This window comes from Muscardinus avellanarius (genome assembly GCF_963383645.1).
Source record: "Muscardinus avellanarius genome assembly, chromosome: 7".
In the NCBI taxonomy this organism is placed as follows: domain Eukaryota; kingdom Metazoa; phylum Chordata; class Mammalia; order Rodentia; family Gliridae; genus Muscardinus; species Muscardinus avellanarius.
The window spans coordinates 64,178,468-64,200,629 of record NC_137793.1 but is presented as its reverse complement, the minus strand read 5'-3'; the positions used below and the strand labels follow the sequence as shown (position 1 = coordinate 64,200,629).

Below are 22,162 nucleotides of genomic sequence, written 5' to 3'. Positions count from 1 at the left end.
TTTATTCTGAGACAAGGTCTAAGTTGTGGAAAGCCTCACTAAGTAGATGAGGCTGGCTGTGAACCTTCGATCCTCCTGCTGTGCCTTCCACGTACTTGGATTACAAGTAAGCACCACCACACCTGGCACAATTTCTCTACTATTACACAAGCAATTTTATGCAAAAAATACTATATTTCTCTTTATTATAAAACCTTAAGATTTAAGCTGTGTTGGGTGGCACATGCCTGTAATTCCAGTACTTGAAAGGCTGAGACAGGAAGATGCAGGTTTGGGCCAGCCTTACCAACATAGTAAGATTCCTAGTACTGGGGAAAAAAAACAAAACCCTTAATATTTAGCTGGGTATGGCGACTGTACTCGAGAAGCTGAGACAGAAGAATCACAGGTTTGAAGCCAGCCTCAGTGTGAGGATGTCAGCAACTTATTATGAGCCTTTCTCAAAATAAAAAAATAATAAATGTGTGAGAGTGTAGCTCGGAGGTAGAATGCTCCTGGGTTCAATCCATAGCAAAACACGCACACAAAGACACACACACACACACACACACACACACAAAGAAACAAGAAGCTGTTAAACCTAACGAGAAGGTTGTAAAATTAAATTTTTAGTTCAAATAATATTAATCATATAAGCCATGATACATACTTATCTATATTTGAATAGAACCACTCATATATGCACCATTTATGTGCTTTGGGAAGCTTGAGTAAGTTCCGTAACCGAAAACCTATCTTCTGTGAAGCTTTCTTATCTGGTGTTGACATTGTTGCTGTAAATTTCTGTGTGACAAAAAAAGAATACATTAGTTACAGCTCTATTAAGTAAATATGAACATTTAAAATACCAAATTCGAGCCGGGCATGGTGGCGCACACTTGTAATCCCAGCATTTGGGAGGCCGAGACTTGGAGGATCGCGGTTCGCAGACAGCCTCAGCTACTTAGTGAGGCCCTTTGCAACTCAGTGAGACCCGGTTTCAAAAATAAAATAATAAAAAATAGTGCAGGGGGTGTAGCTCGGAGGTCAAATGCCCCTGGGTTCCAACCCCAAACCTGAAAAAATAAAATAAAAATAAAATACCAAATTCAGTTGTAAAAACTAATATATGCTTATGTACTCAAAAAATTTTGATATGAAAATTATTTCCATTTTTGCTTTATATTATAAAAATATGTTAATAATTTTATTTATTTATTTATTTTCTGCAATACTGGGGATGGAACCCGGGGGGCATTCTACCTCTGAGCTACACTCCCAGCCCTATTCTTTATTCTTCATTTTGAAACAGGGTCTCTTGCCAGGAGTGGTGGCGAACGCTTGTAATCCCCATGTTTGGGAGGCAGAGATTCGAAGCCAGCCTTGCTGGCTTAAGAGACCTGTTTCCAAATAAAAAATATAAAAAAAATAGGTCTGGGAGTGTAACCTGGAGGTTGAAGGGCTTCCAGGAACCCCAGTACCACCAAAAAAAAAAAAAAAAAAAAAAAAAAAAGAAAAAGAAACAGGATCTCACTGAATTGTATGCAAAGGGCCTTACTAAGTAGCTGAGGCTGTCCTCCAACCATGATCCTCCTGTCTCAACCTCCCAAATGCTAGGATTAATATGCAGCATCATACCCAACTTGTTAAAAAAAGTTTTAAAAACATAAAGAATTTGTTATTGTTTAATGAATAAACATCCTAATTATGTCTTACAAAGTTAGAGCCTCGAGTTTTATAACATATTCCAAACAAGAAAGGTGAAATATATGCCCCCACCATGTTCATGCTGTAATATAATCCAATTAATGTACACAGAAAGAGACTTACATGAAATATTCCTAGACTTCATGGGTCAGAGGAACCCAGTAAGAACAACTCTACTGGACTAGCTTTGTAGCTCAGTGGTAGAACGCTTGCCTAGCATGCATAAAGGCCCTGGGTTCAATACCTAGCTCTGCCAAAAAAAAAGAAACAAAACTCAGGAACTTTGCTGAGAAGAAAGAGGGAATGCACATATACTCTAAGCCCTGAAGTATTTTCTATATCAAACTAGAGGACTCAGATGCTACTCAAATGTTTTAGGTCACTGAAAATAAAAAGCTTCCTGTTTTTATAAAATGAGCATAATAGACATAAAATCTCCTAAACTATAATAAAATTTTATGAAATGCCATTTATGTAAAGGGATTTTAAAAATCCTTAATAAAAATTTAATAAGAGCCAGGTGTGGTGGCACATGCTTGTAATCGTAGTCCTTAGGAGGCTAAGACAGGAGGATCACAGGTTCATAGCTAGCCTCATCAACTTAGTAAGACTCTGTTTCAGGATAAAAAATAAAATAAGGCTAAGGATATAACTCAGAGGTAGAATGCCTCTGGGCTCGACCTTCAGTAACAAATCTTAAATATTAATAAAAAAACTTATCATTAGAACATCAAAAGAATGCAATATAACCTTGTGGGATTCATATGAAAAATGAATATAAGGATGGACAAGTATTAGGAAATTTTTTTTTTTTTTTTGGTACTGGTGGTTTAACCCAGGGGCATTCTACCTCCAAGATATACCCCAGCCCAATTTTTTATTCTTTATTTTGAAATAGGGCCTCACTAAGAAGATGAGGCTGTCCTTAAACCTGTGATCCTCCTGTTCAGTCTCCCAATTGCTAGGATTATTATAAGTGTGTGCCAACATACCTGGATTAGGAAAATATTAATGTGATTTGCCATTATTAAAAATTCAAACAAAAAAGGCACAAAATCATCTCCAGTGATTCTCAAAACATTTGAATAATACCCATTAAAAAAATTTTTTAAAGAACCAGGCATGGTGATACACAACTATAACCATAACACTTACCTGGGAGGCTGAGAGGAGGACTAAGTTTTGAATCCAGCCTTAGCAACTTAGACCCTTGGTAACTTAGCAAGATATTGTTTCAAAGTAAAAAATACAAGCCAGGTATGGTGGCAGCAGCTTGTAATCCCAGCATTCTGGAGGCTGAGACATGAGGATCGCAGTTCAAGGACAGCCTCAGTTACCTAGTGAGGCCCTCTGCAACTCAGTGAGACCCTGTTTCAAAAATGAAGAATAAAGAATAGGGCTGGGGGTGTAGCTTGGAGTTAGAATGCACCTGGGTTTCATCCCTAGTACCACACACACACACACACACACACAAAAAAAAAAAAAGGAAAGAAAGAAAAGAAAAGGGATTGATACTGGTTATTTGAGTTATTTCTAATATAGGTTATATTTAAAATCTATAAATTAAAGCTGGGTATGGTGGTACACACTTGTAATCCCAGTACTTGGGAGGCTGACAAGAGGATCACAAGTTTAAAAACAGCCTCAATAATTTAATGAGGCCCTGTTTGAAAATAAATAAAATAGGGATAGGGTCTCATTAAGTTGCAGAAGGCCTCACTAAGTAGCTGAGGCTGTCTGCAAACCTGGATCCTCCTGTCTCAGCCTCCCAAATGCTGGGCTTAAAAGCGAGCACCACCACGCCCGGTTTCCCTATTTTTTATTTTGAAACAGGCTCTCACTTTGCAAAGGACCCCACTAAGAAGCTGAGGCTGTCCCCAAACCGCAATCCTCCTGTCTCAGACTCCCAAATGCGGGGATTACAAGCGTGCACCACCACGCCTGGCTCAATCCCTTTTCTGTTGGTAGTAACACAATATCACGAGTGGGTGACCTATAAAGAAAAGGAGTTTATTTCAGCTCACAGCTCTGGAGATCCTAAGCCAAGGAGCCGTATTTGGTGTCAGCCTTCTTCCAGTTGAGTTCCAAGGCAATACAGAACATCACATGGCGAGAGTGAGGCAGCACATGGATGTGTATCAAAGTACCAGCGGACCTTTCTCCCTCTTCTTATAAAGTCACTAGGGTTCAATCACAGGGGCTCTACCCCAAAGACTTTTTCTAGTCCTTCTCTTGTCCCAAAGGTCCCACTCCTATACATCAGAGTTGGACTGAATTCAACTCTCATAATACCTCAAAGTAAGGATTATTATTATTTTTTTCAGTACTAGAAATTGAACCCAAGGGCATTCTACCTCTGAGCTACACCTCTAGCTCTGTTTTGTATTCTTTTTTTAAAAAAACATGGTCTCACTAAGTTGCACGGCGTCTCACTAGGTAGTAGAGGCTGGCCATTGGCCTCGAACCTATGATCCTCTTGTCTCAGCCTCCCAAATACTGGAATTACAAGTGTGTGCCACCACACCTGGCTCAGGTGCTAAAATTTAATCCCCAAAGTCATGTTTTAATGGTATCAGATAGGGCTTTAATAGGCCTTAGGGCCTGACTGGTCTGCCCTCATGAACTGATTGATGCATTCATGGATCAATGGCTTATTAAAGACAATCTCTCTGGCATTCTTGCTATCTGGACCTCCAATACAGTCATCCATGCCAAGACCCAGCAGAGCAGAAAGGCTTTCACCTGAAGTGGAGCAGATATCAGCGCCATGATCAGACCTCCAGAGCCACAAGCCAAAATAAATCTTTTTTATAAACTAAGCAATTTACCAGGCATGGAGGTTCACGCTTGTAATCCCAGTACTTAGGAGGCTGAGACAGGAGGATTGTGTAGGTTCGAAGCCAGCCTCAGCTACTTAATACGGCTCTCATCAACTTAGTCAGACCCTGTTTCCAAATAATATAAAAGAGGTCTGGGAGTATAGCCCGGAGGTAAAAAGGCCCTGGGTTCCATCCACAGTACCACAAAAAAATTAAAAAATGAATAAGATAAAATAAGCAGTTGGTGGTGGTAGTCAGCTACAGCAACAAAAAACAGACTATGACACTTGATAAAATACATTTCTACTGGGTATGTAGCTCAGTAATAGAGCTTTTGCCTAGCATGTTGATGCCCTAGGTTTGATATCACCACCAGTGGGGGATAGGGAGAGAGAGTAGGAGGAGAGGGAAAGTAAAGAAATCATTATCACACTCCGTAATAAAATATTAAAAAACAAGCCGGGCATGGTGGCGCACACTTGTAATCCCCGTGCTTGGAAGGCAGAGACAGGAGAATCACACAGGTTCGAAGCCAGTCCTGCTGGCTTAAGAGACCCTGTTTCCAAATAAAAAAGTATAAAATAGGTCTAGGAGTGTAGCCCGGAGGTAGAAGGGCTTTTAGGAACCCCAGTACCACCAAAATGAATGAATGAATGAATGAATGAATGAATGAATGAAAGAAATATTAAAAACAAAGCCGGGCGTGGTGGCGCACGCTTGTAATCCCCGCGCTTGGGAGGCTGAGACAGGAGAATCGCACTGGTTCGAAGCCAGCCTCAGCTACTTAGTGAGGCGCTCAGCCACTTAGTGAGACCTGTTTCCAAAAAATATATAAAATAGGTCTGGAAGTATAGCCCGGAGGTAGAAAACCCCTGGGTTTCACCCCCAGTACCACACACAAAATAAGTAAAATATTAAAAACATTCTAATGAAAATGGGAAATATAAGGTGGGCACAGTGGTGTGCACTGGTAATCTTTGTATTTGGAAGACTGCAATGGGAGAATAACAGGTTCAAGGCCAGCCTCAGCAACTTATTATAGGGCAGGGGGTGTATCTCGAGGGCTGAATGCCCATGGTTCAATCCCCATGGTTTAATCAAAAAAATTAAAAAATAAATAAAGAAAATATAAGTGGGAGCTAGGTGTGGTGGCGCATGCTTGTAATCCCAGCATTTGGGAGGCTGAGACAGGAGGATCGCGGTTCAAGGATAGCCTCAGCTACTTAGTGAGGCCCTCTGCAACTCACTGAGACCCTGTTTCAAAATAAAGAATAAAAAATAGGGCTGGGGGTATAGCTTGGAGGTAGAATGTCCCTGGGTTCCATCCCCAGTACTGCAAAAAAAAAAAAAAAAAAAGAGTGGGATGTATGTAGCTCAGTGGTACAACTTGCCTATAAAGTGCAAGGCTATGGATTCAGCACCATACAAAACAAGAATGCAACCTGATGTCAACTGGTTGACTATTTAACACCATTACCACTATTTAACATAATTTTTTGCAGGGCATGGTGGTGCACACTTGTGATCCCAGTACTTGGGAGGCTGAGATAGGATTGTAGGTTTCCAGCCAGTCGCAGCAACTTGAACCCTTTGCAATTTAGTGAGACCCTGTCCCAAATCAAAGAATAAAATAAACTGGGCATGGTGGCTGAGTAAGGAGGATCACAGGTTCAAGAACAGTCTAAGCAGCTGAGCGTGGTGGTGCACGCTTGTAATCCCTGTGCTTGGGAGGCTGAGACAGGAGGATCACACAGGTCCAAAGCCAGCCTCAACTACTTAGTGAGGCTCTCAGTAACTTAGTGAGACCCTGTTTCTAAATTTAAAAAAATATAAAATATGTCTGGGAGTATAACCGGGAGGAGAAAGCCTCTGGGTTCCAACCCCAGTACCCCCCACACACACACACACAGAACAGTCTTCGCAAGTAGCGAGACTCTTATCAAGCCATCAAAATAAAAACAAAATAAGGCTGATGGTGTAGCTCAGAGGTAGAAAGTCCCGGAGTTTAATCCCCAATACTACAAAATATAAAATAAAATAAATAAGCCGGGCATGGTGGCGCACGCTTGTAATCCCTGCGCTTGGGAGGTGGAGACAGGAGGATTGCGCTCATTCAAAGCCAGCCTCGCTGGCTTAAGAGACTCTGTTTCCAAATAAAAAAATATAAAATAGGTCTGGGAGTGTAGCCCGGAGGTAGAAGGGTTTCCAGGAACCCCAGTACCACCATAAATAAATAAATAAACAGATAAATAAATAAAACAGAGCAGGGGTATAGCTCAGAGCTAGAGCACTCCTGGGTTCCATCCCAAGACACACACACACACACACACACAAATCCAACAACACCATTTTTTGAGGAATAGGCCAGTTCGATAAGTGGAATAAAAAAGAGAGCAAAACTATCACTATTCAAGTGATATGACTGCCCCCTTAAAACAAATTTCAACTGTAATCATTTAAAAAGTAAGAAAACTGCCAAATATGGTGGCACGTGTTTATAATTCCAGTACTTGGGAGGCTGAGACATGAGGATCTCAGGTTTGAAGCTAGCCTTTATAACTTAGTAAGACTCTTAGCAACTTAGCAAGACTTTGTTTCAAAATAAAAAATAAAAAGGTCTGAGTTTGGGTGGTGGCATACACCTATAACCCCAGTACTTGGGAGGTTGAGACAGGAAGATTGTAAGTTCAAGGACAGCCTCAGCAATAGTGAGACTTATCAACTTAGTGAGACCTTATTTCTAAATAAAAGTAAAGTAGGAGTAGGTTATAGTGACGCACGCTTGTAATCCCAATAGGTGTGAGGCTGAGACAGGAGGATCGTGTAAGTTTGAAGCCAGCCTCAGCTACTTAGGCTCTCAGCAACTTAGACCTTGTTTCCAAATAAAATATAAAAAACAGACCTGAGAGTATAGCCCAGAGGTAGAAAGCTCCTGGGTTCCATCCCCAATACCACACATAAAAAAAGAAAATTTAATGAAGTAGATAAATAAAAAGTTGATATATAAAAATTGGTATCTTAATCTGTCATGGTGGCACACACCTATAATCCCAGTACTTAGGATAAAATTGGAGGATAAAAGGTTTGAGGACAAGTTTAGCAACTTAGTAAGTCCCTGTTTCAATATAAAAGTAAAAATAGCTCAGAGGTAGAAAAGGCCCCTGGGTTCAATTCCAGTAGCCCCATCACCACCACCAAAAAAATCAGGTCTTATCTGTAGTCCCAGTACTTGAGAGGCTGAGACAGGAGGATTGCAGGTTTAAGGACGGTCTCAGCAATTTAGGGAGACTCTCAGTAACCGAGTGAGACCCTATTTCAAAATAAAAAATAAAAAGGGCTAAGGGTATACCTTGGAGCTAGAACTCCTGAGTTCAATATCACAAAAAGTATAAAATTAATATGGAAAAAAGTAATTTTAACATATCAAGATATTAAGAACTACCTATTTGCCAGGTGTGGTGGCACAGGCCTATAATCTTGGTATATGAGAGGCTGGGACAGGAGGATCTCGGGTTCAGAGCCAGTTAGGGAGACCTTGATTCAGAATAAAATATAAAATAGGGCTTGCTGGATGTGGTGGCACAGGGGAGGTTGAGGCAGGAGTGTCCCAATTCTGAAGTCAGCCTCAGCAAGACCCTCAGCAACTTAGTGAAACTTTGTTTCCAAATAAGAAATAAAAATTGGGCTAGGGGTATAACTTGGAGTTAGAATGCCTCTGGGTTCAATCCTCAGTACCCAAAAGTAATTAAAAAAAAAAAAAAAAAAAAAAGAGCCGGGCGTGGTGGCGCACGCTTGTAATCCCCGCGCTTGGGAGGCTGAGACAGGAGGATCGCACGGGTTCAAAGCCAGCCTCAGCTACTTAGTGAGACCCTGTTTCCAAATAAAATATAAAAAAGGTCTGGGAGTATATCCCGGAGGTAGAAAGCCTCTGGGTTCCACCCCCAGTACCACCAAAAAAAAAAAAAAAAAGCCGGGTGTGGTGGTACATGCTTATCATCCCAGTACTTAGGAGGCTGAGACAGAGGATCCTCTGCAACTTAGTGAGACCCTGTTTCAAAATAAAGGATAAAATGCCAGGCATGGTAGTACATGCTTGCAATCCCAGCATTTGGGAAGCTGAGATAGGAGGATCGCAGTTTGCAGACAGCCTCAGCTACTTAGGCTATTTGCAACTCAGTGAGGTCCTGTTCCTGTTTCAAAATAAAGAGTGAAAAATAGGGCTGAGGGTGTAGCTCATAGGTAAAATGCTCCTGGCTTCCATCCCCAGTACTGAAAGAAAAGAGAAAGAGAAAAAGAAGGGCTGGGGGTGTATTTCAGAGGCAGAATGCCTCTTTTTAGGTAGTAGGGATGGAACCCAGGGGCATTCTACCTTAGAGCTACACCCCCAGTCCTACTTTTTATTCTTTATTTTGAAACAGGGTCTCACTGAGTTGCAAAAGACCTCACTACGTAGCTGAGGTTGTCCGCGACCTCGATCTCAGCCTCCCAAATGCTGGGATTACAGGAGTGCGCCACTATACCTTGCTCACACACACCAATTTCATACTGCCAGACCTGTAACTTCAGAGGCAGAATGCCCCTGACTTCAATCCCCAGTATTAAAAAAAAAAAAAGGCAATTTGAAACTAGCAAATACTAAACACAGATAGGTAGAAAGCAAAGTAATCCCAATTATATACAGGAATTTACCTTGTGATGAATAAAGTATTATAAATCAACATATAAAAGATGGATTACAATACATTTTACCACTTTAGTTACATAGACCAGAAGGAGAAAACAATTAGGTAGCAGTCTTATCTCATTCCTTTATCTAAAATCAATTCCAGAGATATTGAAGATTTTAAAAATTTGGGTGGGTATATATATTGCTAAGGATTAAATCCAGAAGCATTTCTACCTCCAAGCTACACCTTCAGTTTTATTTATTTATTTATTTATTTATTTATTTATTTATTTATTTATTTATGCAGTACTAGGGATGGAACCCAGGGGCATTCTACCTCCAAGCTAAACCCCAGCCCTTTTTTATTCTTTATTTTGAAACAGGGTCTCATTGGGTTGCAGAGGGCCTCACTAAATAGTAGCTGGTGAACTGTGACCCACCTATCTCAGCCTCCCAAATGCTGGGATTACAAGCATGCACCATCATGCCAGGCCTTTAGTTTTTTATTTGAGAACAGAGTCTTGCTAAGTAGCTGAGGCTGGCTTCAAAACTAAGATTCAGCCAGGCATGGTGGCACTAGCTTATTAAACTGATAAGAACAGATACTACACTTGATCTTAGCCAAAAGGCCAAGAAGCGATGGCACATGCTTATAATCCCAGCATTCAGGAGGCTGAGACAGGAGGATCACAGTTCACAGCCAGCCTCAGATACTTAGTGAGGCCCTTCCCAACTCAGTGAAACTCTGTTTCAAAAAATAAAGAATAAAAAATAGGGCTGGGATGTAGCTGGAAGGTACAAAGCCCCTGGGTTCCATTCCCAGTATGGCAAAAAAAACAAAACAAAACAAACAAAACCAAAACAAAACAACCCAAATAAACCCAAGATTCTATTTCAGTCTCCCAAGATTGCAGGCCTGTACCTACCTTTTTTTTTTGGTACTGGGGATGAGATCCAGGGGCATTCTATCTCCAAGCGACACCCCTAGCCTACCCCCCCCCCCCCCGCCTGTAACGGGAATGGAACCCAGGGTCATTCTACCTCCGAGCTTTTTTTTTTTTTTTTTTTTGCGGGTCTGGGGATGGAACCCAGAGGCATTTGACCTCCAAGCTACACCCCTGCCCAATTTTTATTCTTTCTTTTGAAACAGGGTCTCACTGAGTTGCAGAGGGCCTCACTAAGTAGCTGACACTGTCTGCGAACCGCGATTCTCCAGTCTCAGCCTCCCAAATGCTGGGATTACAAGCGTGTGCCACCACTCCTGACTCTTCGAGCTATTTTTTTATAGCCTTTTTAAATTTTTTCTTTTTCTTTCTTTTTCTCTTTTTTCTTTTTGTGTTGCTGGGGATGAAATCCAGGGGCCTTCTACCTCCAGGCTACACTCCCAGACCTATTTTATATTTTATTTGGAAACAGGGTCTCACTAAATTGCTGAGAGCCTCACTAAGTAGCTAAGGCTGGCTTTGAACCTGGTCAATCCTCCTGTCTCAGCCTCCCAAGTACTGGGATTACAAGCAAGTCCACCACACCCAGCTCTTTTTTTTTTTTTTTTTTTGGTGGTACTGGAGGTGGAACCCAGAGGCTTTCTACCTCCTGGCTATACTCCCAGACCCATTTTATATTTTATTTGGAAACAGGGTCTCACTTAAGTTGCTGAGAGCCTCACTAAGTAGCTGAGGCTGGCTTCAAACCTGCGCCATCCTCCTGTCTCAGCCTCCCAAGCATGGGGATTACAAGCGTGCGCCCAAACGCCCAGCCACACTCAGCTCTTTTTAAAATTTTTGAAACAGGGTCTCACTGAATTGCAAAGGGCTGAGTACTCACAAGTAGCTGAGGCTGTCCACAAACTGCGATCCTCCACTCTGCCTCCTGAATGCTGGGATTACAAGTGTGCACCACCACATCCGGCCCCCAGCCCTATTTTTTTATTCTTTATTTTGAAACAGGGTCTCAAGTAGCTGAGACTGGTTTCGAATCTGTGCAATCCTCCTGTCTCTGCCTCCCAAACACTGGGATTACAAGCATTAAATATATATAAGATAAATGTCTAAGAGCCGGGCGTGGTGGCGCAGGCTTGTAATCCCTGTGCTTGGGAGACAGAGACAGGAGGATCGTGCAGGTTCGAAGCCAGTGGTGCTGGCTTAAGAGACCCTGTTTCCAAATAAAAAAAGATGTAAAAATGGGTCTGGGAGTGTAGCCCAGAGGTAGAAGGGCTTCCAGGAACCCCAGTACCACCACCACCACCACAAAAAAAAAAAAAAAAAAAAAAAAAAGAGCTGGGTGTGGTGGACTTGCTTGTAATCCCAGTACTTGTGTATATATACATATATATATATATATATATATATATATATGAATTCTAAAATTAAATTTTAGATCAGGGAACTAGGCCTTTTTGAGTATAATAAACTCAGAAAGTTATAATAAGCAAAGAAAGTTAGATTCCACCCTAAACTTTTAAAAAAAATTCTTCCTGTTGAAAACTTAATGAAAATATTTAAAACCAATATAAAGAGTCAATGGGTGTTTTTTGTTTTTTTTTTTTTGCGGTACTGTGGATGGATCCCAGGGGCATTCTACCTCCGAGCTACACTCCCAGCCCTATTTTTTATTCTTTATTTTTGAAACAGGGTCTCACTGAGTTGCAAAAGGCCACACTAAATAGCTGAGGCTGTCCTCAAACTGCAATCCTACTTTCTCAGCCTCCCAAATGCTAGGATTACAAGCATGTGCCACCACGCCTGGCAAGAGTCAAAGGTTTAATACTCTTTTGTGTGTGTGTGTGTGGTTCTGGGGATTGATCCCAGGGACAGTCTACCTCTGAGCTACATCCTCAACCTTATTATTATTATTATTGTTTTTTTTTTATTTGCTGGATGGAACCCAGGGGCATTCTACCTCTGAGCTATACCCCCAGCTCTATTTTTTTATTCTTTATTTTGAAACATTGTCTCACTGAGTTGCAAAGGGCTTCACTGAGTAGTTGAAGCTGTCCACAAACCCCTTCCTCCTGTCTCAGCAACCCAAATGCTGGGTTTACAAGCATACACCACCATGCCCGGCAATATTCTTAACATACACAAAAATCTTATAATCTACCAAGAAAATAATCAATAATTCAATAAAATGGAAAAAATTTTATAGAAAAGAAATGGTTTTTAAACACATATGAAAGTATTTTAACCTCACTCATATGAAATGCCAACTAAAACAAGAGGCCAGGCACAGGGATGCACATCTTAAATCCCAGCTACTTAGGAGGCCGAGGCAGGAGTATCCCAAATTCTAGAATAGCCTCAGCAACTTAGTGACACTCGCTCTCAAATTTTAAAAGGGGTTTGGGGTAGATGGAGTTGTAGTTCAGTGATAGAGTGCTTTCTTGCCTACCCTGCACAAGATCCTGGATTCAATCCCCAGTACAGAAAATTAAAAAAAAAAAAAAAAAAGGTAAGGTTATTTCTACAATCAGACTAGAAAAATTTTTGATGTTTGATTATATACTGACTTGGTAAGCACTTAGAAAAATAGGGAATGTGACATATTGTTCGTAGGAAGTATTAACCAGTACAGTTTCTCTGGAGAATAATTTGGCACTACATTAAAAACTGTAAATATGAATATCCTATGTTCTAGTAATTCCACACCTTAGGAATCTGTCCTAGAAAAACACTTGCAAATTTATATGAACATGCCTGGGATGCTCACTGCAGCCTTGTTTGTTTATTGTGTGGTACCGAGGACTGAACCCAGAGTATTCACCTCCAAGCTACATTCCCAGCCTTAATCTTTTATTCTCTATTTGGAAACAGCGTCTCACTAACTTGTGGAGGGCCCCACTAAGTAGCTGAGGCTGGCCACAAACCTGCGACCCTCTTGTCTCAACCTCAAAAATACTGGGATTACAAGTGTGCGCCACCACACCCAGCTTGCAGCATTATTATTTTTTTATTTTTTAAAGAAATTTATTTATTTATTTATTTATTTATTTATTTATTTATTTAGGTGGTACTGGGGTTCCTGGAAGCCCTTCTACCTCCGGGCTATACTCCCAGACCCATTTTTACATTTTTATTTGGAAACAGGGTCTCCTAAGCCAGCGCGTGCGGCTGGCTTCGAACCTGCGTGGTCCTCCTGCCTCTGCCTCCCATGGGCGGGGATTACAAGCGTGCGCCACCACGCCTGGCGCAGCATTATCTTTAAAAGAAAAAACTTAGGCCGGGCGTGGTGGCGCATGCTTGTAATCCCCGCCCATGGGAGGCAGAGGCAGGAGGATCGAGGCCAGCCGTGCTGGCTTAAGAGACCCTGTTTCAAAAATACAGAAAATAGGTCTGGGAGTGTAGCCCAGAGGTAGAAGGGCTTCCAGGAACCCCAGTACCACCAAAAAAAGAAAAAAAAGAAAAAAACTTATAAAGTACTTAAATTCTCACAAATGAGAGAATTTATAAATTACAGTATCACATAAGATTGAATATTATATCATAGTAAAATGAAATAAAATATTAAATTATATTTGCCTATCTACCTCAATCAGCATAGTCAAACATCAAAAATACTTTTTCTTTTTTCCAGTACTGGCTAATGAATTCAGGGGTGCTCTACCACTGAGCTACATGCCCAGCCCATTTTACTACTTTTTACTTTTTGTGATACTGGAGATTGAACCCAGAGACATTCAACCTTCGAGCTATACCCCCAGTCTGACTTTATTTCTTATTTGGAAACAGGGTCTTGCTAGGCTGAGAGTCTCACTACTTGCTTTGAACCTGTGGTCCTCCTGCCTCAGCTTCCCAAGGACTTGTAACCTTCTCTTGGATTACAAGTGTGCACCACCACACTAGCTCCATGTTATATTTTTAGACAGGGGCTTGCTAATTTCTCCAGTCTAGCCTCACACTTGTAACACCACTACCTCAGCCTCCCAAATTGCCATGATTACTGGGATCATAAGCATTACAAATGTGCCTGGCTTAAAAAGTTTTAATCAGGAGTGGTGGCAAACACTTATAATCCCATTACTTAGGAGACTGAGATAGGAGGATTAGAGGTTTGAAGCCAGCCTCACAACTTGTTTCAAAAAAAAAAAAAAAGCTATGCCGGGCCGGGCGTGGTGGCGCATGCTTGTAATCCCCCCCCCCCGCCCCCCTCTTGGGAGGTGGAGACAGGAGGATCTCAGGTTCGAAGCCAGCCTTGCTGGAGACCCTGTTTCAAAAAAAATAAAATAAAATAAAAAATAAAAATAAAACAATTGGTCTGCGAGTGTAGCCCTGAGGTAGAAGGGTTTCCAGGAACCCAGTACCACACACAAAAAAAAGCTATGCTGGGTGTGGTGGCGCACGCTTATAATCCCAGCGCTTGGGAGGCGGAGACAGGAGGATTGACCAGGTTCGAAGCCAGCCTCAGCTACTTAGTGAGGCTCTCAGCAACTTAGTGAGACCCTGTTTTCCAAATAAAGTATAAAATAGGTCTGGGAGTACAGCCTGGAGGTAGAAAGCCTCTGGGTTCCACCCACAGTACCATCAAAAAAATAAAAATAAAAATAAATTTAAAAAGCTGAATGTATACTTTGGAGGAAGAAACAAAACAATTTACCTGTGGGTTAGTGGGAATTGAGCCCAGGAGCATTCTACCTCCAAGCTACACTCCCAACCCTTTATTATTATATTATTATTATTATTATTATTATTATTATTATTATTATTATGTACTGGGGATTGAAATCAGGGACTTTCTACACACAATCTACACCTCCAGTCCTGTTGTAATTTTGAAAGAGGGTCTAAATTGCTGAGCCTGGCTTTGATCTTGTGATCCATGATCCTCATCCCAACCTCCCAACCTCCCATATACTTGGATTACAGGTGTGTGCCACCACGCCAGGCATATATAGTGTGGTACTGGGTGGTGCAGGGGCATTCAATCTCCAAATTACATCCCTAGCCCTATTTTATTCTTCTTTTTTTTTTTTGGCAGCACTAGGAATGGAACCCAGGGGCATTTTGAGCTACACTTCCCGTTCTATTTTTCAGTCTTTTTCTATTTTTTGAAACAGAGTCTCACTGAGTTACAAAAGGGCCTAAGTAGCTGAGGCCTTTAGGGAACCGCGCGTTCCTCCGGTATCAGCCTCTTGGTACCAGCCTTCCGAATGCTGGGATTACAAGTGTGCGCCACCACGCTGGGCTTATTCTTTATTTTGAAATAGGAACTCAGCCGGCTGTGGTAACACATGTTTGTAATCCCAGTACTTGGGAGGCTGAGGCAGGAGGATCATAGGTTTGTGGCTAGCCTCAGCTACCTAGTGGAGGCCCTTCACAACTTAGTGAGACCTTGTTTCAAAATAAAGAATAAAAAATGGGAGCTGGGCGTGGTGGCGCACGCTTGTAATCCCAGGATTTGGGAGGCTTAGACAGGAGGATCCAGGTTCAAGATCAGCCTCAGCTACTTAGTGAGACCCTTTGCAAATTAGTAAAACTCTGTTTCAAAATAAATAATAAGAACAGGGCTGGGGTGTTGCTCAAAGGTAGAATGCCCCTGGGTTCCATCCCCAGTACCATTAAAAAAAAAAAAAAAAAAAAAATTGGGCTAGGGGTGTAGCTAGAAGGTAGAATGTCTCTGGGTTCAATCCTCAGTTCTTGAAAACAAAAACAAAACAAACAAGAAACAGGGTCACTAAGTTGCAGAGGGCCTCACAAGTTGCTTAGGCTAGCCTCGAACCTGCAATCATCCTGTCTCAGCCTCTGAAGTACTGGGATTACAAGTGTGTGTTACCATGCCCAGCTATTTATAATTTTTTTAGGTACTGGGGATGAAACACTGGGGCCTTTTACCTCTGGGCTAAACCTCTACCCCTATTTTATTTCTTATTTGGAAACAGCGTCTCACTAAGTTGCTGAGAACCTCATTAAATTGCTGAGGCTGGCTTTAAACCTACAATCCTCCTATACTGGGGTTATAGCCCACCATGCCCGGCTTTTACTTTTTATTATAAATTATTTATTTTAGAAAAACTTTATGTGTAGTACTGGGAATTGAACCCAGAGGCATTCTACCTCTGAGCTACATTCCCAGACTGATTTTTAAAATTTATCTGTAGCCGGGCGTGGTGGCGCACGCTTGTAATCCCTGTGCTTGGGAGGCTGAGACAACAGGATCACACAGGTTCGAAGCCAGTCTCAGCTACTTAGTGAGATTCTTAGCAACTTAGTGAGACTGTTTCTAAGTAAAATATAAAACATGAAATATAAAAATCTAGAGTATAGCCTAGAGGTAGAAAGCCTCTAAGTTCCATCCCCAGTACCACCAAAAAAAAAAAAAAAAAAAAATTGTAAACAGAGTCTCACTAGGTTGCTGAGAGCCTTACTAAATTGCTGAGGCTGTCTTTGAACCTGCAATCCTCCAGTCTTAGCCTCCCAAATACTAGGATTACAATTGTGAACCACCATGACCAGCAAAAAATTGTATATTTACAGAGAAGTTGCAGACACTACAGAGTTCCCACCTGCCCTTCATCCAACTTTCCTTATTTTAAAATCATACATATCCCAGGTGTATTTGTCAAAATTGTTACAATAATATTAATAAAACAAAAGAATTTCATTGCATTTTATCAGTTTTTCTACTAATCCCTTTGATCTGTTTCAGAATTCAAGTTACCATATTAAGAAAAGCCAATTTTTGAAAAAAATTACATCATATTGATGCATCATTTTATTTTTGCAGTACTGGAGACTAAACCCAGGGGCATTCTACCTCCAAGCTACACCCCTAGCCCTATTATTATTTATTATTATTATTTTTTTTATTTTTTATTTTTTTTTTTTTTTGCAGTACTGGAGTTCTGAACCCAGGGGCATTCTATCTCTGAGCTACACCCTCAGCCTTGGCTTTTATTATCCCTTCCTTCCTTTGTTTCTTTTTTTAAACAGGGTCTCACCAAGTTGCAGAGGGCCTCACTAAGTAGCCAACGTAAGTTGGCTGAGAACCTGTGATCCTTCTGCCTCGGCTTCCTAGTACTGAGATTACATGAGTCACCATATCCAGCTATCATTTTATTTATTTTTATTTCTGTGGTACTAGGGATTGAATTCAGGGACATTCTACCTCTCAATCACATCCCCAAAGCATTTAATATTTATTTAGTGGTACTGGAGAGATTGAACCTAGGGGCATTCTACCTCCAAGCTATACCCATAGTCCTATGTTTATATTTTTTTTATTTTTTATTTTGAAGCGGATCTCATTAGTTGCAGAGGGCATCACTATGGAGCTGAGGCTGGCCATGAACCTATGATCCTCCTGTCCCAGCCTCTCAAGTACTGGGATTACAAGTGTACGCCACCACACCTGGCTTTATTATTGTTTTGAAACAAGGTCTCACTAAGTTGAGAAGGGCTTCACTAAGTTGCTGAGGCTGGCAGAGAATATGTGATCCAGTCTTCTTGTCTCAGCCTCTCAAGTACTTGGATTACAGGCGTGTGTCACCACATCAGGCTTTACTGCATCATTTACTTACGTACTTATTAATTAATAGTAGGAATTGAACCCAGGGACATTCTAGCTCACTAGGGTGCTGAGAGTCTTGCTACCTTGTTGAGGTTTTCCTCGAACCTGCAATCTTCCAGTCTCAATCTTCCAAGTACTGGGATTACACGTCTGGATATTTCCTTTTAATATACTTTTATTGTGCATTATAATCTCATATTATAGTAAGAGTTCAGAGTAGTAGGACATGCATACACACAAGCACTTGGCGAGTTTCCCACCAGGTCCCACTTCCTCCCTCCCCTTCTCTGAACATGATATTGAGACTGGCCTTGATAGTTTCCTACATACACAAAGCATCAACACAAGTGTTTCCTTCACCAAGTTTCCCTTTCACCCACCAGAAAATCATTATTATATTATTATTATTATTATTATTATTATTATTTTGTAGTACTGGGGGTGGAACCCAGGAGCACTCTACCTTCAAGCTCCATACCCAGCCCTATTTTTTTAAATTTTGAAACAGGGTCTCACTAAGTTGTGGAGGACCTCACTAAGCTGAGGCTGTCCACAAACCTGCGATTCTCCTATCTCAGCCTCCCAAATGTTGGGATTATAAGCGTGCACTACCATGCCTGGCTTTGAAAATTTAAAAAAAAATTTTTTTTTTCGATATTGGGGATGGAACCCAGGGGCATTCTATCTCTGAGCTACACCCCCAGCCCTAATTTTTATTCTTTATTTTGAAACAGGGTCTCACTAAGTTACAGAGGGCCAAACTAAGTGTCTGTCTGTGAACCCTGATCCTCCAGTCTCAGCCACCTGAATGCTGAGCTTACAAGCATGAGCCAACATGTCGGGCTATGTTACATATAACTTTTTTTTTTTTTTGGTGTTACTAAGGGTAGAACCCAGGGGGTTTCTACCTCTAGGCTATACTCCCTGACCTATTTTATATTTTATTTGGAAACAGGGTCTAAGTTGCTGAGAGTCCCACTAAGTAGCTGAGGCTGGCTTCAAACCTGTGTGATCCTCCTGTCTCAGCCTCCCAAGTGCAGGGATTACAAGTGTGTGCCATCACACCCCGTGAAATTATAACTTTTTGTGTGTGTGGGGGGGGGGGTCTGGGGATGGAACCCAGGGGCATTTGACCTCCGAGCTACACCCCCTGCCCTATTTTTATTCTTTATTTTGAAACCGAGTCTCACTGAGTTGCAGAGGGCCTCAATAAGTAGCTGAGGCTGTCCACGAACTGCAATCCTCCTGGTCTCAGCCTCCTGAATGCAAGCCTGCGCCACCACGCCTGGCAAATTATAACTTTTAAGCATAGATATTTTGTGTGTGTGGTACTGAAGATGGAACCTAGAGGCTTTCTACCTCCGAGCTACACCTCCAGCCCTACTTTTTATTCTTTATTTTGAAACAGGGCCTTACTGAGTTGCAAAGGACCTCACTAAGTAGCTGAGGCTGTCCTCGAACCACAATCCTCTTGTCTCAGACTCCCAAATGCTGGGATTACAGCATGCACCACCATGCCCAGCTAAGCATAGATTATTTGATAATATCTTCCAAATTAAATTAAATTAATTAATTACTTATTTTTGCAGTACTGGGGGTGGAACCCAGGAGACATTCTACCTCCAAGCAACACTTCAGCCCTATTTTTTATTCTTTATTTTGAAACAGGGTCTCACTGAGTTGTAAAGGGCCTTACTAAGTAGCTGAGGCTGGCTTCGAACCTGTGCGATTCTCCTGTCTCAACCTCCCAAATGGTGGGATTAAAACATGCACCACCACACCTGGCTATCTTCCAAATTCTAAATGTAAACATGTTTATTTAGTGACTACACTTCTAAGGGTTTATTCAACAAATGGTAAAAGGTTTCTTGTGGTGATGAAAATATTCCAATTTGTGGTAATGACTGCACAACTCTGCATACTTATTAAGAACTATTACACTATACACTTTAAACAGATGAACTGTATGATATCTAAACTGTATGATACCTCAATAAAGATGTTTATTTTTTTAAAAAAGCAAAAAGCAGAACTTAGAAGTCAGGCTGCATACCATTTTATCATCAGCTTCACTTACTAGCTTTCTTTTCTTTTGTGTTACTGGGGATTGAACCTAGCAATGTTCTATCTGAGTTAAACCTCCAGTCCCATTGTATTTTTATTTAATTATTTTCTGTGTGGTACTGGAGACTGAATATAAAGGCACTCTACCTCTGAGCTACACCCAGATCCCTATTTTATTTTTTATTTGGAAACAGAGTCTCTCTAAGGTGCAGAGGGGCTGAGTTGCTGAGGATGGTCATGAACCTATGATTATCCTGTCTAGGAGATGTGTGCCACCACACCTGGCTCCCATTTTATTTTTCCCTTTGAAACAGGGTCTTGTCAAGTTCCTAAGGCTGGCCTCAAACCTGTGATCCTCTTGCATATTACTCTTACTGTCTTCTTATCCAATTTTCATTCTTTGGTTTTATATGTCCATTATAGTTTTTTGTGTGTGGGGGTATGTGGTACTGGGGATTACACTGAGGGGCATTTTACTTCTGAGCTACACCCCAGCCCTATTTTTTTTATTATTTTGAAACAGGGTCTCACTAAGTTGTGGAGGGCCTCAGTAAGTAGCTGAGGCTGGCTGGATCATGAACCTGTGATCCTCCTGTCTCAGCCTCCCAAGAACTGGAATTAAAAGCCTGGGCCATGACGCCTGACTCAGTTTTTTATTTTATTTAAAAAAAAATTTTTGATGGTACTAGAAATGGAACGCAGGGGCATCCTACCTCTGAGCTATATCCCCAGCCCTATTTTTTTTTTTTTTTTTTTTTTTTTGTGGTACTGGGGGTAGAACCCAAGGCCTTTTCTACCTCTGGCTATACTTCCAGACCTATTTTATACTTTATTTGGAAACAGGGTCTCACTAAGTTGCTGAGAGCCTCAATAAGTAGCTGAGGCTGGCTTCGAACCTGTGTGATCCACTTGTCTCAGTCTCACAAGTACTGGGATTATAAGCATGCGCCACCACGTCCGGCTCCCGGCCCTATTTTTTATTTTTATTTTTTTTTAATGGTACTGGAGATGGAACCCTTCTGCCTCCGGGCTACACTCCCAGACCTATTTTACATTTTATTTGGAAAGAGGGTCTCTTAACCCAGCGAGACTGGCTTTGAACCAGCGTGATCCTCCTGTCTCCGCCTCTCAAGCGCAGGGATTACAAGTGTGCGCCACCACATCCTTATTTTTATTTTTGAAGCAAGGTCTCAATATGTTGCAGAGGTCCTCACTAGGTAGCTGAAGCTGTCCACAAACCTGTGATCCTCCCATCTCAGCCTTCCAAGTTCTGGGATTACAAGCATGTTCACTGCACCCAGTATTTTTTGAAAATTTAGTGAGGGTGTGTGTGTTATATTAGTTATTGGTAATATTACCTTCAAGTTACACCCAGCCCTTTTTATTTTCTGTTTGAAAACAGAGTCTAGTTAAGTTGAAAGTCTAGATATTTATTTCCTCAGGCTAGTCTTGAACCTGCAATCCTCTTGTCTCAGTCTCCCACATACTGAGATTATAGGTATGCATCACCACACCTGGCTATCAGTATTTTTTTAATTCTAAAAACACAAAAGGAGGGACTAGGGGTGTAGTTCAGTAGTAGAGTGCTTGCCTAGCATGTATGAGACCTGGGTTTGATACGTAGTAGTTCCCCCAAAAAAAGTAAAAATAAAAAGGGAAATCTGATTTCAAATAATATATTTTCCTCTTTTGGATAAAGAAAGTCTTCAAATACTTCCTTTGGTGATAAAGTTAAACATTTCCTCCCTCGTGTGTGTGTGTGTGTGTGTGTGTGTCTGGGGATTAAACCCAGAACCCAGCTGACTGACCTCTCAGCTACACCTCTAGCCCAATTTTTTTTTTTTTTTTAATGTACTGGCGGCAATGGAACTCAGGGGTATTCTACCTCCGAGCTATACCCCCAGCCCTATTTTTTATTTTAAAACAGGGTCTCACTAAGTTGCAGAGGACCTCACTAAGTAGCTGAGGCTGTCCACGACTGGGATCCTTCTGTCTCAGCCTCCCAAATGCTGGGATTACAAGTGTATGCCACCACGCCCAGCCCTCCAGTCCTATTTTATTTTTTTATTTGGAAACAGGTCTAAGTTGTTAAGGCCTCTATAAATTGTGGAGGCTGGCTTCAAAACTGCAATCCCCTCTTATTTCTATGCAACTTTCGAAATTGATTCCACCAAATCCATTTGCTTAATGCCTACTACCTTCATGCTAAAAGGATGATGACTGGCTTTCTACTCTGATTTATTATTTATTTATTTATTTATTGGTGGTGCTGGGGGTGGAACCCAGGGGCTTTCTACCTCCGGGCTATACTCCCAGACCTATTTAATATTTTATTTGAAAACAGGGTCTCACTAAGTTGCTAAGAGCCTCACTAAGTAGCTGAGGCTGGCTTTGAACCTGCGCGATCCTCCTGTCTCAGCCTCCCAAG

At 41.4% G+C, this 22,162-nt stretch overlaps 1 protein-coding gene across 4 annotated transcripts in view; it reads right to left on the bottom strand.

The window, feature by feature from the left end:
- The window catches only part of LIN9 (lin-9 DREAM MuvB core complex component), a gene marked incomplete at both ends in the record, with an annotated part of 94,317 nt that overhangs the window by 53,374 nt on the left and 18,781 nt on the right, over window positions 1-22,162 (bottom strand). For all 4 annotated transcript variants that reach the window (XM_080699055.1, XM_080699056.1, XM_080699057.1 and 1 more), the window contains one exon: window positions 650-783. In XM_080699055.1, the coding sequence (XP_080555181.1) occupies window positions 650-783 (134 nt within the window). The remainder of the gene's footprint in view (window positions 1-649; window positions 784-22,162) is intronic.